Raw genomic sequence first — 14191 nt, forward strand, 5'->3', positions numbered from 1 at the left:
AATTTGAAATCTTCCCACCCTATTCAACCCTATATCTTCTTTCGGTCGGCGACCTCAATACCCTTAAATCCATAGCCCTTTTTCTAGATAAAAATGATATCCACCTCTAATCTACCAAATCTTCATTCTTACACTAATAATTTCCCTATATTTATTTTTCACTTCCACCAACCGTCTTACCCTCTGTTTTATTCAATCTACCTTTTGTCCAAACAAATCATTCTCTCTAACACATTCAATCCCTACCGTATGTTCACTTTGTTTGTTTTCCATTACCCAGTCTCTGGTCATAGGAAGTCGCTCTGCCGGGTATCAGAGCGTGAAAATGGTGAAGGGTTCTCACCCTCTCTCTACTCAACTCCTCTTTTTTATCAATCCCTCACCTTTTTCCATGTTTTTAGTTTTTTCTTTTTCACACCTCTAAAGTCGGTAACTAGTCACCTGTAACCTTCTCTCTACACTATCACACTAGTCTAAAGTTGGCTGCAGGTGCTTAGACACAAAGCCATAAAACAACAGGAAAAAAAAAAAAAAAAAAAAAAAAAAAAAAATGCTCATTCTGTCTCATCATGTGAGGTAGCATTTCCTATGTAATTTTGGTCGTAGATTTCATAAATGAATTCCGCAAGGCCCTCCGGCCAAAGGGGGCGCTCCAAATCAAAGATGGCGGCCAAATGTGAAAGCAGGAGGTTGCATTTTTTTTAAATATTCACCAAAGGAACAAGGAAAGTGAAGTGCCTTTATTTTCATGTATTTATGGCCAAGAAACTTAAATTTGATGTTATAAATGTATTTAATAAAGGAAATTAAAGGAAACATACGACTACCGAGAGAAACGTAAGCTCAGAAGGGGCCTTGCGGAATTCATTTATGAAATCTACGACCAAAATTACATAGGAAATGCTACCTCACATGATGAGACAGAATGAGCATTTTAAAATACCGATTTCCCGGACCCTCTTATTACGGCCGCCATTTTCAATTTTAACTTTTTTTAGGGATATTCCGGGGTCGGGCCATTTTTAACTTTTAGGAAGTTGTTCAGGGGGACCTACTGATGACGATTACATAGGGAAAGTTTGTTACGCAATTTTTCCCGGTCAAACCGCACTTTCCCCCTACTTTTATAGCACGATCCTGCTTCTCGAGCCGTACACTTTTTGGAGGATTGTGCAAAATAGTTGGAACTTTTTTTGAAACTGAGGAAGTTCTGATGACATTTGCATCCTCAACACTTGCCTACAGTTCATTTATACCCTCTTTCGACTTATTTTCGTGAAAAATGAGTCTTTTAAACCTCTACTTAGTAAGACCTCGGAAATTCTGAGGACCAAAAAATTAAATACAGAGTTGAGTTTTTCTAGTTCAATTTGATTTTTATCGGTTACAAAGACGTCCTCCTAGTGTAAAATTTTATCCTCTGCAAGTCGAGTTCTTTGACATTTTTCTCGTAAACGCACGATTTCAGCGTAAAATCGAGTTTTTTGTACGAAATCGAGGTCTAAACCAAAATATCATAATTTCATCACAAAATTGACCTTTGGCACCATTTAAAATGGTTGAAATTGGCCCAAATTTTGGCAAACATGTTTTTTTACCAAACGTCATCGATTGCCGCCTGGGGAGCGGAACATTTCAGACTTTCATTTTTTTTGACGCACCCTAGTGTTACATGTCGACCGCGCCGCGCCGAGGGTTTCTCTTTTTTAACTTTTTTATCTCAAAGTTCTCGTCATCATTGCTCACTCCATGTCCTATTCAAACCCATTGTAATACATGATATTTAAATTTTTGCGGGCACAGGCAATTCAATCATCAGCCAACTAGTCACCAGTCAGCAGCCATATTTTAGGTTAGTAGAACCACTTGTTATTGTTTTTAATTTCATGCAAAGCAGCAAAGCTTGTTCAAATGACGAAGTTTGTGTTGAAGAAAGAATAACTACATCGTCCTCAAAAAATTACTCTTTTTCTAGCTACGTGTTGTTTTTTTCAAGATTTTTTTGAACATCTACTCATTTCATTTTGATCAGTTTCAATCTTTCAACCCTTTCTATAACTTAAGAGTTATCATCACTTGAAAGCTCTTGGAAGGTTACTTAAACTCTAAATCATGTGGAAATTAATTCTTCAATAACTTTAACCCCAGTTTCATGGTGCCAATTTTTAAATCATTAAGTGCATTAGAATCACAAATGCTTCTTCAAGATGAGCGTTAACCATCAAGCAAGCGCTGCGGATGATCTGAATGACTCTCCTGTCGTTGAAAATGGGGGTGAGAATGCTCTGAGCAGCAACATAAAGGGCTCTGTTTCCCATATTGCCACCAACTGCAATCATTTGCATGATCTCGAGGAGCAGAACGAACATGATCAAAATAACACCGAGGACAAAACTGAAGATTCCAACGATCCTGAAAAATTTGACGAAGGTGATCATGTGCCAGAACCAGGGCCATCACAGTATAACGAAGAATTTTCATATTCAGTAAGTACTCGTGTGCAGTCCATCACATAAATTTGGGTCAAATACCTGAAACTTAAGCATTGTATTCTGATACAGGTGTTGTCAGATAAGTTGGTTATTGTTTACTCTCGGTTTGCAGGTGTTTTCGCATCACCACTATCTACACTAAAACATCTGTTTCTTCCAGAAGCACAAACACAATCAGAACACAAGCTTTTATAGGTTTTTTAATACCTTCAAACCTTGTAATACTTCAAATTGTAGCCACACTGAAATCACAACCACAAAAAAGTTGCGGATTATAACCGATAAGAAGTTTCATTATGAAAAGATGATGAGACAGACATTCTCAAGATGAATAGCAGCAAAGAACGGGCTGTGCAGAGGCCTGAATTGGACTACATTTTGCAATTTGGACCTATAAATTCTGGCCCAGTTTTAAAACAACGTATGTGCCATTAGTTTCCCTATGCATATAAGTGTTTTTTCAGATGAGCCAGAATTTATAGGTCCAAATTGCAAAATGCAGTCCAATTTGTTGTCTGAGCTTGCAAACTGAAAGTAAACAATGGACAACTTATCTGACGACACCTGTAATACTGTATGTTCTCAGAACTGCTACAACTTCAGAAAATGTATTGTTTCAAGAGTTCCTGACCAAACTCTTCAGGGACTATTGTTAATTCACTGCTTTTCTATGGTTAGAAAATATCTGTCAAAGACTAATAGAAGTAGCCACTAGTATTGCTACAAATTTTAGTGAGGACTTGGCATCACTTAAGTAATAAAAAAACAAGGCGGATAAAGAATGGTGGTCGCATTTCGTACCCTCTGGACGTCACACGGTATCGGGTACGTGGGTCGGAGAGGAGGGGGGGGCTCAACCTCGGATTGCACGGCAAAACCCGTACCCTTCTAACGTCACAACGCTTTAAGATGGCAGCCAAAATCAAAATGCGACCACTATTCTTTATATGCCTCGATAGATTAAGGCAGGAAATATGAGCGAAACCCCAGGAAGCTGATGCCGAGCAATTGAGGACTTTTTTGGTAAATGGGTGTATGAGGCTTGTATTTCCGCCAAAATAATTTTTTACCACGTTGTGGCAGATGAATTCACTCATAGTCGGTTTACTTTCTCACAATAGTGAGCAAAAACTCCAAACAAATTCAGGAAAAAATTCATAGTAGAACTGTCGGATAAGTCGTCTACAGCTAAAAACTATGTCGCACAAACTTAGCAGCTAATACGCTCCTTTACCAAGAAATGCCTCAATGGTCTTTAGTCCATTTTGTCTTTTTTCTATGGCTCTATTGTAAAATTATGTCCCTCTGTTATGGGTTGTGCAATTAAAAGTGATGATTTTTTCACCATCTGGCTCTAACATGAGCAAGAAACTCCATTCGTTCAGTTTTAGTCCATTCTTTTTCTCAATGCAATGCCATCACTCACTAAGCACTCTTCAATCATGTCCTTTAGGTTTACTCTATGTTATTTCATTTATTCCTCAGCATACATCATGCTATTACTGCAATGGATACTACGAACCCTCATTTGATGAACCGGTTTGTGGGACCTGTCACTTATTCCTGTTTTCCGATGAGGTGAGCCGTCCGCACACAACACTACCAATTAACAGTGAAAAAACTGATGATGGGGACTCTGGTAACGATGAGCCAACTGACGGGTATTATGAGAGGAGATCATCCAATCAGTCTGGTTATCCAGTACCGGAACAGCCTCCAAATTTAGTCGAGCGCCTGAATCAACTTAGCACTCCCCGTCCGTCGGACAATCTTTCCTCTCACCTCGTAGAATGTTTACCATCTGAAGGTGAGTGTTCTCCTCCCAAGTTGCTTTAAATTTTTGGTTTGGTTGAAAATTCAAGTCGAGCGAGCTCAACAGTTATTCATGGATAACTGCTCTATTTATGGGTACCAAAAATTCCTTAACCTTCTGATTCTGGCTGATAATTATTTCCATCAGTCAGTGGATAGTTATGAAGAAATGAAGCAATAGTGTCGTTGTAGGAAAAATCTAAGAATTACTCAGCTAGGTATCTTTGCCAACATCCTCTTCAGAGTGGATCTTCATTTTCCCCACCGACAACCATGATTTGCTCCGAAAAAAAAGTAATCCGCCAATTAGGACCTCCCCATATGTAAGCTCTCACCTTCGAGCATGTCATTTTCGGAGATTTTCTCCACCCCAAATCCATCAAAAACACACCGCTCTTCAAATCAGGGCACTAACCATCAAGCCCCAATATTTACAGTCTTCCTTTGCAAGTACATTGCGAAGCTAGCAGTTTTTTAACATTTCAAAAATATTGTTCCATTGTGTGTGTAATATTGAATTTTATCTAAAATATTGTTGGTCTGATCTTCTGTCAAGGTTTATTCAATTGGACGTATTTCTGTTAAACAGAACGAAGCGCCAAATTGAGTTCCTTTTAAGGATTTTAGAATCCTTGATAGCGCGTTCTGTCAAACGGAAGTAAGTGCCATGGAAAAGCATTGCAAGTAAGTATAGGATGGAACAAGCATCGCGTTCCGCAACACCCGCCAATCCAAACCTCTGTCTCCCTTCCTCCCCCTATGGCGCTTAGGTCCGTTTGATAGAAATATGTCCAATTTATCCTATCTCATTTAAACACGGAAAATTGTTGATTCAGGCCTCACTTAATGCCACAAGAAGCCGGATAGCAAGGTAGTTTCTGAAAGCAAAAGCCTGTACATCATGTCCTAAATTTTGCCAAGTTCACAGTTGTGCGATTTATAGTAAATTGTACTAAGGCTCTAATGATTGCTGTAGTAACATAAATTTAATGCTATCTGTTGAAGGGCTATCAATACTGTAAACATAGCTTGAAAGTTGAGACTTTCAAATTTCTTTGTGAACGTTGTCACTTGATGGTTTGCACTTACCATCTGTGAAGTTCTTATTAAAATTTTCTTTCCTGCCATTCAGCACTCATTAAATGTTTTGCTGTAGAAGAATTTCTTTTGAAGCAGCTGTGTCGGTATAAAGTGTTTGTCATTAGTTGAATGTATTCCATCTTTGTAAACTTGCTTAAAACTTTTAAGAATAAAAATTTCCGTTATTAACTTTTACACCTTTCTCTTTTGTAGAAATTCATTTTTATTTGTATGTTTTTGAACAGTTTTGTTAGCTGTTTTCTCCTTCCTGGATGACATGTCTTTGTGGTCAGTTGGATTTGTATGCAAAAGGTGGCATAATTTGCTCCGATCTCACGTGCCTCTAGAATCTTGGAAAACATATGTCAAACGTCGGTTTCCCCTCTATAAACCAATTTGTAACATCTATGACTGGTTCCAAGTGTATTCACAGTTGTAAGTGACATCCATTTTTTCCTTATTTTCCACGGAGTTTCAACAATTACCTAGATTTCAATTTATAACCCATGGATCAGTGACAACATTTCTGCAAAGTAGCTGAGAGTTGTTACCTTATTAAATTTCATTTATATACCTAAAAGTCCGATGAAAATTTTAGAAAAGCCCTTCGCAAGGAGGGAAGAAGAAAGCTGATTCAAATCTGACCAATCAAAGGCCGACAGTCAGTGTGACACAACTAGGCCAGGTCTTGGGCTGAGCTACAGCCAATCAGCAGATGCGGACTCCCTCATCTGCTTAGGACATGAGGAGGGTTAAAAGTATCATTTCAAACAAGTCCTGATTTTCTTGATTTTAAAATGAACTTTCTCTGCATTTTGAGTCCAAAAATTCTGAATATATTACTGGGAGCTCTATCATTTCAGTAATTTAAGAAAAAACTAACCCATCACTTTTAAAACCGTACTGAAAGTATGTGGCATGTATTTATTTGTGGCATCATGATTTTTTCTAAGAGAGGTAATGTGAAAAATAAATTTAGTAATTTAGTTTGGTATCAATGTGTTTACGAGCTTCTTCCGCACTCCTTTCACTTTACTTATCATAAAGTTTATCGGAAAGATAACCCAAGAGAAATGAATATTTTGCCAACTGTATCTCTATTTCTCAACTCTACAACTTCATCTTATTTTTTCTCTGTCTTGTTTCTGATGTCTTCCTATGATGAGTGTACAATAAACCAACAAAACTTATTCTCTTTTTCAGTATGCAAAGTTGTCCGTGCAAGACGTGTCTTCAACTTTCACTACAACCACAAATGCGGGATGAGGAAAATACATGGAGGAGTAACAGGTTACGGAATGAACTTAAAAGTATGCGTTAAAATTTTCATTTTATAAACATAAGCCATTGGTAATTTTTATAAGGAATTTTTTTTCAATGGGGATCGTATCTTTGAGTTGTAATGTGGCTTGAGCTGTAAGTACCTAGCAATGAGTACAGCTTTCTCGCTCTTAATGAAAGAAATCATGAAATTTTCAGAGGCTCATCTGCAATATCAAAAGTCTTCAAATGTTGCTATACTGAAGCTTGTAAGGTTGTTGATTTCAAAATGTGCCTGTCTATAAAATTTAAAGCTCTTTGATTTTACTGATGAATTCCTATCGGAGAACATCTTAGTAAAGTTTTTAGCAACATAGAGAGAGCTCAAGACTTCCATGCCCTTGGAGAAACCTGTCATAATCCAATATTCTCAGTAAAGTGAGTCTTCCTCAGAATATCACCTACCTAAGTCTGAGGAATTGGATCCTGCTAAAATTGCATTTTTTTTTTTTTTTTGCAAAACACGAAAGATGTAAGAGAACCTTTAAGCATGTGGAAATTGCAATAATCTCTAGCAAGACAGTTGTAAATTCACATTCCCTGCACCTGGACTGTTGAATTGCTATCAGAAAACTCAGTAAACTACATAAAAACTTCATCCAGGGAAAGGCTGCTTCAAAATATACATGATCAAAGACAAGTAATAAGAAAGAAAAAAACCATGGCGTTTTGATATAGTTTCAAATTTATTTTAAAGGGAAAAAGAAAGAAATAATGAGTCATTGACTTGCTGCTATCGGGTGACCGAGACGGATTACGATGTAAACAGACTGAGCGTTACAGCAAAATCAAAGCTTGTAATGAACTTTCAGGTAATTTTGGTGACTACATGCCATGATTTTGATGTGATCAGCAACTAAAATTTTCTTGTACCTGGTTGAAAATGAGTTTGGCACTCTCAAAAAGGCCAGATTTTCTATCTCGGACCTTTAATACTTAGCAGCAGTTTTTCCTTGGATCAAGTTGTTATTTTAGAGATTGTAATGCAGCTCTAGTTGAGAATTACTTCACATGAAAATAGTTCATCTACAAAGCAGTTAAAAACCCCCAACTGATGGAGGACTTTTAGTAAAATCTGGAGTGGTTTTTCCCAAAGGTTTTACGCTGCGCTTGCTGCAATATATTTCTTCGTCTTTTCCAATCTCGTTTGCTTCTTAATCTGAATATATCAGTGGCCAAAGTTGGAAAAAGTGTATCTCAGATTGGAAAGTTGCAACGTTCATGTTTTATTTTTTGAAAGCCAAACCAACCAATATTTTCAATTGAAATTCTCTACGAATTTTCATCATTCACTCTAAAAAGAATCGCTCAAAATTGCAAGGGAAGTCAAAATCAGACTTTCTTGAAGAGAATAATCACAGAATTAAATGTCGCAATTGACAGTTCTAAGCTGTTGCTTTTGTGGGTGGTTTCACGATAACTGGAATTGTTTTGTCGCCGTAAGAGACAACACATTTTACGGTCATATTTCTAGTAGAAATGATAATTACTCGAATTTTTTTGCATTGATCTTCAAAGGGTTACGTATTATAACGCTTTCTAATGATTTATTCCTCTACTTCTCAATTAATATTATGTAAATTCCGAAAATGTGCTGTCTGTTACGTGGTAAAAAGTCAGTGTAACAGACAGCACGTTTTCGGCCATTTGGCATTTATACATTAAAATTGAGAAGTAGAGCGATAAATCTTTGAAATCGTTTTAACACGTTACCCTGTGTAGATTAATGCAAAAAAATTTGAGTGATTATCATTACTACTAAAAGTATGACTGAAAAATGTGTTGTCTGTTACGGCGATAAAACTATTCCATTTATCGCGAAACCACCAATGTGTCTTTTTTTTAAAACCTCCAGTGTTCTGTTCAAATGCGCTCAATACTCAATCATTTTCAGGATTTTTGAGAGTCAAGTCAATAATTATTGATCCTTTCATGATAATTAATTATTTGCATTCTTTCCGCAGCTTTGACTTCAGAACCGCCAGAAGGAATAGAGGCCATGCCATTGGATTCAAATTACTGTCATTGGCAAGCAACTATCACTGGACCTGTTGGCAGTCCTTATGAAGGAGGAATATTTTATCTTTATGTTCTAGTGCCATATGGGTAAGCTATCTCATTTAGCATTTTTTAGCATGGGCTGTAAATGAGAGTTGTTTTCTTTTTGATTTGTGCAAATGTGTCCGTCGGTAGGAAAAAGGGTCTTCACACCAAAAAAACTATGAATGGATTCATTTGTATCATAGCATTGAGTGCATTAAGGAGTGCTTAATGTTGCTTTTGCCTAGCAAAAAGAGTGCTCCAATGTCTTTTAGATTAACTTTCAAATTTTTTGTAAAGCAAGCGGCTCACTCCCTTCAACCATTCGTTTTATTGGGGCAAGTCAGGGCAAAATCGAAATTTAACACTAGAGCCTTCTCTTTAATAGTCTCTTACACTTTGCACTATTGTCCAATGTTTAAATAAATCAATAATGGTTTCCATTGCTTTCAGTTATCCAATGAGTCCACCAATCGTCAGATTTCTAACGAAGATATTTCATCCAAATATTTCAAGGCATGGTGATGTCGGTTTGGATTCCATCACTCACAATTGGAGTTTAGCGTTGACCCTTAGCAAAGTTCTAATATCTGTCCAATCCTTGTTGACTGATCCATTTTGTCAGGTATGTCTTTGTTCATCTACTTAAATTTTATTTTTTGGCTTTTATTTTTTCTCAAGTTTTATACTAGCTGGAAGTGGAAAAACTGGTGTTTGATAAAGATTTTTGGAAGTATAATAATAATTTTGTTGAAAAATGTGTGAAAAATATTTAACCAGTAGTTTTACAAAATTCCGTCAATTTCTACTTTTGGACTTGAAATTTAATCTTTTTGAGGTGCAATAATTTTTTAAACGATTTTGCCACCCTTTAAACTTGTGCTCAGGACCACCCTCTGCCAGCTGTTTAAGAATTACTGACAGAGCTTTCACTACTGCAATTTTGGAGTCAAGTTCACTTTTACAATGGTTTTTGGCTTAAGAATGTAGGAAAAAGTCATAAAGAGTCAGATTTGGACTTTTAGATGGGTTGGCACCAGTTTTTTTTATGGCCAGAAACTCAATTATCCCTGCTGTGATATGAGCCCGGGTACTAGCAGGTGTTATTCCACAAGTGCAAACACAAGTGAAGTTCAAATGATCACAGAACAGTGTAAAAGCATTACTGACTAATATTTCAAGTACCGTGACAACATCCCTCACTATTTGGTGAGCTCTGGTTTGCATTACCATACCGCTAATTTTAATAATCGTTTCAATAAAAGTCATAACAGCAAAGCGGACAGTTTTTATGAACACCCTTTGATCATTAGGCTGTCGTCACTTTACTTTCCATCATAATATACGGAGTGTTCCATGGCTGCTGGGTGCCATCTTTTGGTGATCTTAGCCTTATCCTTATGAGATAATTGCATAGAATTCCTGGGTCAAATCCCAGGGGTGAAACTTCAGGGATTTTTTGAAGTTACCGTCTCCATGGGTGTAGTTCTCTCATTCCCATGACAAGTTTGCACAGGAAGATAAATTAGTAAAAACTGAGGGTTTACTCAGGACTAAGATAATAATTGTACATAACTAGCAATCAAACAAATTATTTAAATTTAACAAACAGGAGCATTTCCGAACAAATCTAAAGAAAACGTCTTGTGAATACAAGACCTTATGGTTCCTTATTCATCTCCTAATGGTTCTTGTATTGGTTGCAGGTTTGTATGGAATCTGACATAGGTAAGTTGTACCTAAATAATCGAGAAGTATTTGAGGACATAGCCAGGACTTGGACCTGGAAATATGCGATGCATGATATCCTTCCTCCATTGTGATCATCAAGGTCAACTTAGCGTGCCATTGTTGTTTACCACATGCTTATCTTACAGCAATAAAGAGTTGTTATCTTCGGCTAATTTACAAAGACAGTTATCTGTATAGAGGAACTTATGACACACATGTTCTTTCTAAAATAAGCCAATAATAGTATGTTGTTACTAATTGCAAAATGTAGTCCAACTTCAATTGCTGCATTTGTCCCTTGGATGCATTCATACAAAATATATATCGATGGCTAAGGAGCATTACCACTTATCTGCAAACTTGAAACTTGCCCTTGAAAGATTGTGCAAGACGAAGAAAAAACTTCGGCATTCTTGTAATTTTAAGGTTAGATTTGCAATTTTTTTTTAACATTATAGCCAGAGACAAGAGCCCTCCACTGGCCTCCTAGCGACAGGTGGAAGCTTTTACTTTCGGAGATTCAACAATTCCTTACGGACAATTACTAGGGAGCAACAGTCATCACCCTAGTTTCGGCTGTTGACTTACTTACATGGTCGATGATGAGCTTCGGATGACGTCATGAGCCAAACAAGTTTCCAAATCGTCGGCCATTTTCGGCTTGTTTGCAAAACGAAACTGCCAACACGTTTTTGAACATCAACCATGTAGGTAAGTCAACAGTAGAATGCTGAAGTCCCGAAAGTAGAAGCTTCCACAATGGCCAAGATACTAGTGGAGGGTCTTTTGTCTCTGATTATAGGGCCCATATTCGGAATCGGAAAAACCAAATACACTAATTTGCATATTTTATACTCCAGAATGCAGCACCGTCGCTAAGTCATTTTCGCCATTATTGTCAGTCAGGCGGTATAGTTCCTTAGCCTTCAATGTGTCTATCAATATTTGGAACTTCAAGATTGAACCTATCTATTTAAAGTGTGGATTCAATTTTAGGGTTGGAGGTAAGAGTATGAATCAGGCAAAATTGAATGTTCAAGTGCTCTACTGATCTGAGGAAGTACCCTGTTTGAACATTTGAATGTTGTGCAACTCTTTCTATAAACGATTTATTTTTGACTGTAGCAGTAGATATTTTTCTTAGAAATATCGAAAAGCACTAGATCAATTTGGAAATGAAATTATTTAAAAAATTTGAATGAAGAAACTTAGAAATGGCTACGCACAGAATGCCAAAAAATTTGGCGATGACTAAATCTCGATATTATTTGTTATAGTGTTTCTTATGACCGCCTGAGCACAATGAGCTTTTAGAATCAAACTTTTTGCGTGTCAATCTCCAGAGAAGCGGGGATGGAAAATGAATTTTTAAGCCTTTTAAAACGCATTATCCAGTAGAAATGTAATATCTAATTAGTGATTGTGGAGAGCTTTTGTTTCCTTACTTCCTCCAAATGATAAAAGCTTGTGGCAAAGCATCTAAACACACATGACAACAGTCCCACATCTCCACTAGAGAACTCAAGTTAGTAGGATGAAAAATGCTCTTTTTGACGCTGACTTTCTGGACATTGACACACGGAAAGTTCAATTTCTAAAACTCATCATGAGATAAAATTAAAAATGAAATAAAGTAAGTATAAATGGCCCGTCATTCCTAAATACATTAAAGCAAGTCGTAACAAAGTAGAATTACTGGAAAGTAATTTCAGGCTAAGTTTAGCAATTTAAGTTGCTAAACGTTCACTTTTGAGGTCAAGTAAATTAATTAAATTTATTAAATTGATAAAGATTTAGTTTAAAAAATAACATTAACTTGTCGAGTAAAAATTAGAATTTATTAATTTAGTTTTCAAGAGAGATAACATTTTTAAAGTGTATCAATTACACTGGTAGAATGACTCTGAAAATATCTGTATCTTAAAAGGAACTTATCAGGAGGCTGTAAGGAACATAATTTTAGGTAACATTGAAATTTAGTGGGCGCCTCTCCAGGTATTCTGTGCATAGTTCTTTCTTGGAAAGTCTTTTTTTAATTATTTTGGAGTTCTTTCATAAATCTTCTATTTCATAAGGATGCATCCATTCATTTTGTTTGCAGTGATAGTTTTTATAGAAGGATTCGTATGCTTGAATCCCACTACAAAACCTTGCGAATAATTTCTACCGTGTCACGAAAAAGAGCTGTAAGTGTATTCTGGGGTAAGTTTCGAAACCTGTAAGAACATGAGCCAACTGCGGGGCGATTATTGAAATGATATCGACTGTATGTCAGCGCTTTGTCGTGTCGCGCCATCGACTAAGCAATGGCTTAGTCGATGGCGCGACACGACAAAGCGCTGACATACAGTCGATATCATTTCAATAATCGCCCCGCTGTAGCTCATACAGAATGCACTTACGGATCGCTTCTGTAAGACAGAAAATTTGTTAATTATCTGTCATCCTCTTTTTGACAAGGTCTGTTCAAGTGCACAAAATATAGTTTGTTACTGTGAGAGAAAATATTTTTTGCATTTAACTGAAAGTTTTTTGTTGAATTATTGTTATTGACGGACAGTTCGTAGCACTAGATTTTTGTTTTTTATTCTTATTTTGAAATCGCTTTTTTCCTTCTTTTTTTCATAATAAAACATACACAGCTCTCTGACTGTTTGTATAAATCAAAACTGTGGATTTTGTGAGTTTCTAAACTGAGGTGCTGGTGCACGAAGATCACTTCTCGGTTGTGGTATTTCAGAATCTCCGTTGCCAATTTCTGTTCAAGAGAAGATTAGACGTATTACGTTCGCTGTAACTACTCGAAAGTGCTAGTATTAATCGTATTTTGTTCGAAATTAGTTTCTGTCAATGGGGCGTGGCCTACCCTTTATTAGTTTCATCCTTTGTACAATCTGGCAGCAGTATCGCAACCTTGTTACAGAACAATCGCACCGCTCTAAGAGCTTATGGCAGCAAAATGTAACAACTTTTAATAGATCTCTAAAACCCCTGTTTGAGCTTCTCCGCTCTCATTGGTTGTGAAGAAGTGACGCAAGGAACTCAAAATCTGTAACAGGAAACAATTGTTACAGCAAACAAAATACGTCTAATATAATGGATGATTTTTCTGGAATTTGCTCCGTAGAACACTGTAGAATCATGAAGAATATTCAGTAAAAAGTTCAATAAAACAAATGCATTCACCGTCCTTTTTACAATGAGCGAAAGATTACTGAAAACTCCTAATGACGGCTACCGGGAAGTGCCCTTCTCGTACCTAACACCTTAATAGTACCTTTCATCCCGTAACGAGCAGATTCGAGGGGCTTGGATGACATGGCGCACAAGTGCAGTTTTAGAAAAAATTGAGGTATTAATGATTTCAAGTGAAACGAGTCTTAATGCACATTCTGTGGAAAATTCGTTCCCAAATTCAAATTTTTAAGCATCAAAAAGTCAGTTCGAACTTTCTTTCCACCATGAGGATTCATGTAGTTTCGAAACTTCAAAAACATATTATTCGAAATAGCAAAAACTGCACTTCTGCGCCTTGTCCTCCAAGCCCCATATTTGAGGAGATGTTGTGCTCTTTAGTTAATGTTGTAGCAACTGCCCTAGGCATGATCGAAAAATTCCATAAATGGCAATCTATGACCTCGATATCATTGCAATAAAAATCAATGTTTTCACTATCAATAAGCAAATTTCAAGAAATAAAACCATCATTTTATTAC

The 14191-nt window shown here is 36.7% G+C and overlaps 1 protein-coding gene across 1 annotated transcript; it reads left to right on the plus strand.

The window, feature by feature from the left end:
• Positions 1 to 1902: 1902 nt before the first annotated feature.
• On the plus strand, positions 1903 to 10648 carry morgue (modifier of rpr and grim, ubiquitously expressed). The gene is made up of 7 exons (XM_019061134.2): positions 1903 to 2486; positions 3978 to 4299; positions 5630 to 5819; positions 6588 to 6694; positions 8669 to 8810; positions 9198 to 9369; positions 10451 to 10648. Exons 1-7 carry the CDS (start codon positions 2208 to 2210, stop codon positions 10565 to 10567), a joined length of 1329 nt encoding a protein of 442 aa, XP_018916679.2. The 5' UTR covers positions 1903 to 2207; the 3' UTR covers positions 10568 to 10648.
• Positions 10649 to 14191: the final 3543 nt, after the last annotated feature.

Source organism: Bemisia tabaci, chromosome 6 (genome assembly GCF_918797505.1).
Source record: "Bemisia tabaci chromosome 6, PGI_BMITA_v3".
In the NCBI taxonomy this organism is placed as follows: domain Eukaryota; kingdom Metazoa; phylum Arthropoda; class Insecta; order Hemiptera; family Aleyrodidae; genus Bemisia; species Bemisia tabaci.

What these genes read in the sequence shown, in the direction of transcription:
- morgue (XM_019061134.2), top strand. Translation starts at nt 2,208, where the DNA reads ATGAGCGTTAACCATCAAGCAAGCGCTGCGGATGATCTGAATGACTCT. An exon ending in AGAATGTTTACCATCTGAAG is followed by an intron (nt 4,300 to 5,629) that starts GTGAGTGTTCTC and finishes GTTTTTGAACAG; the next exon opens with TTTTGTTAGCTGTTTTCTCC. An exon ending in TTCCAAGTGTATTCACAGTT is followed by an intron (nt 5,820 to 6,587) that starts GTAAGTGACATC and finishes TCTCTTTTTCAG; the next exon opens with TATGCAAAGTTGTCCGTGCA.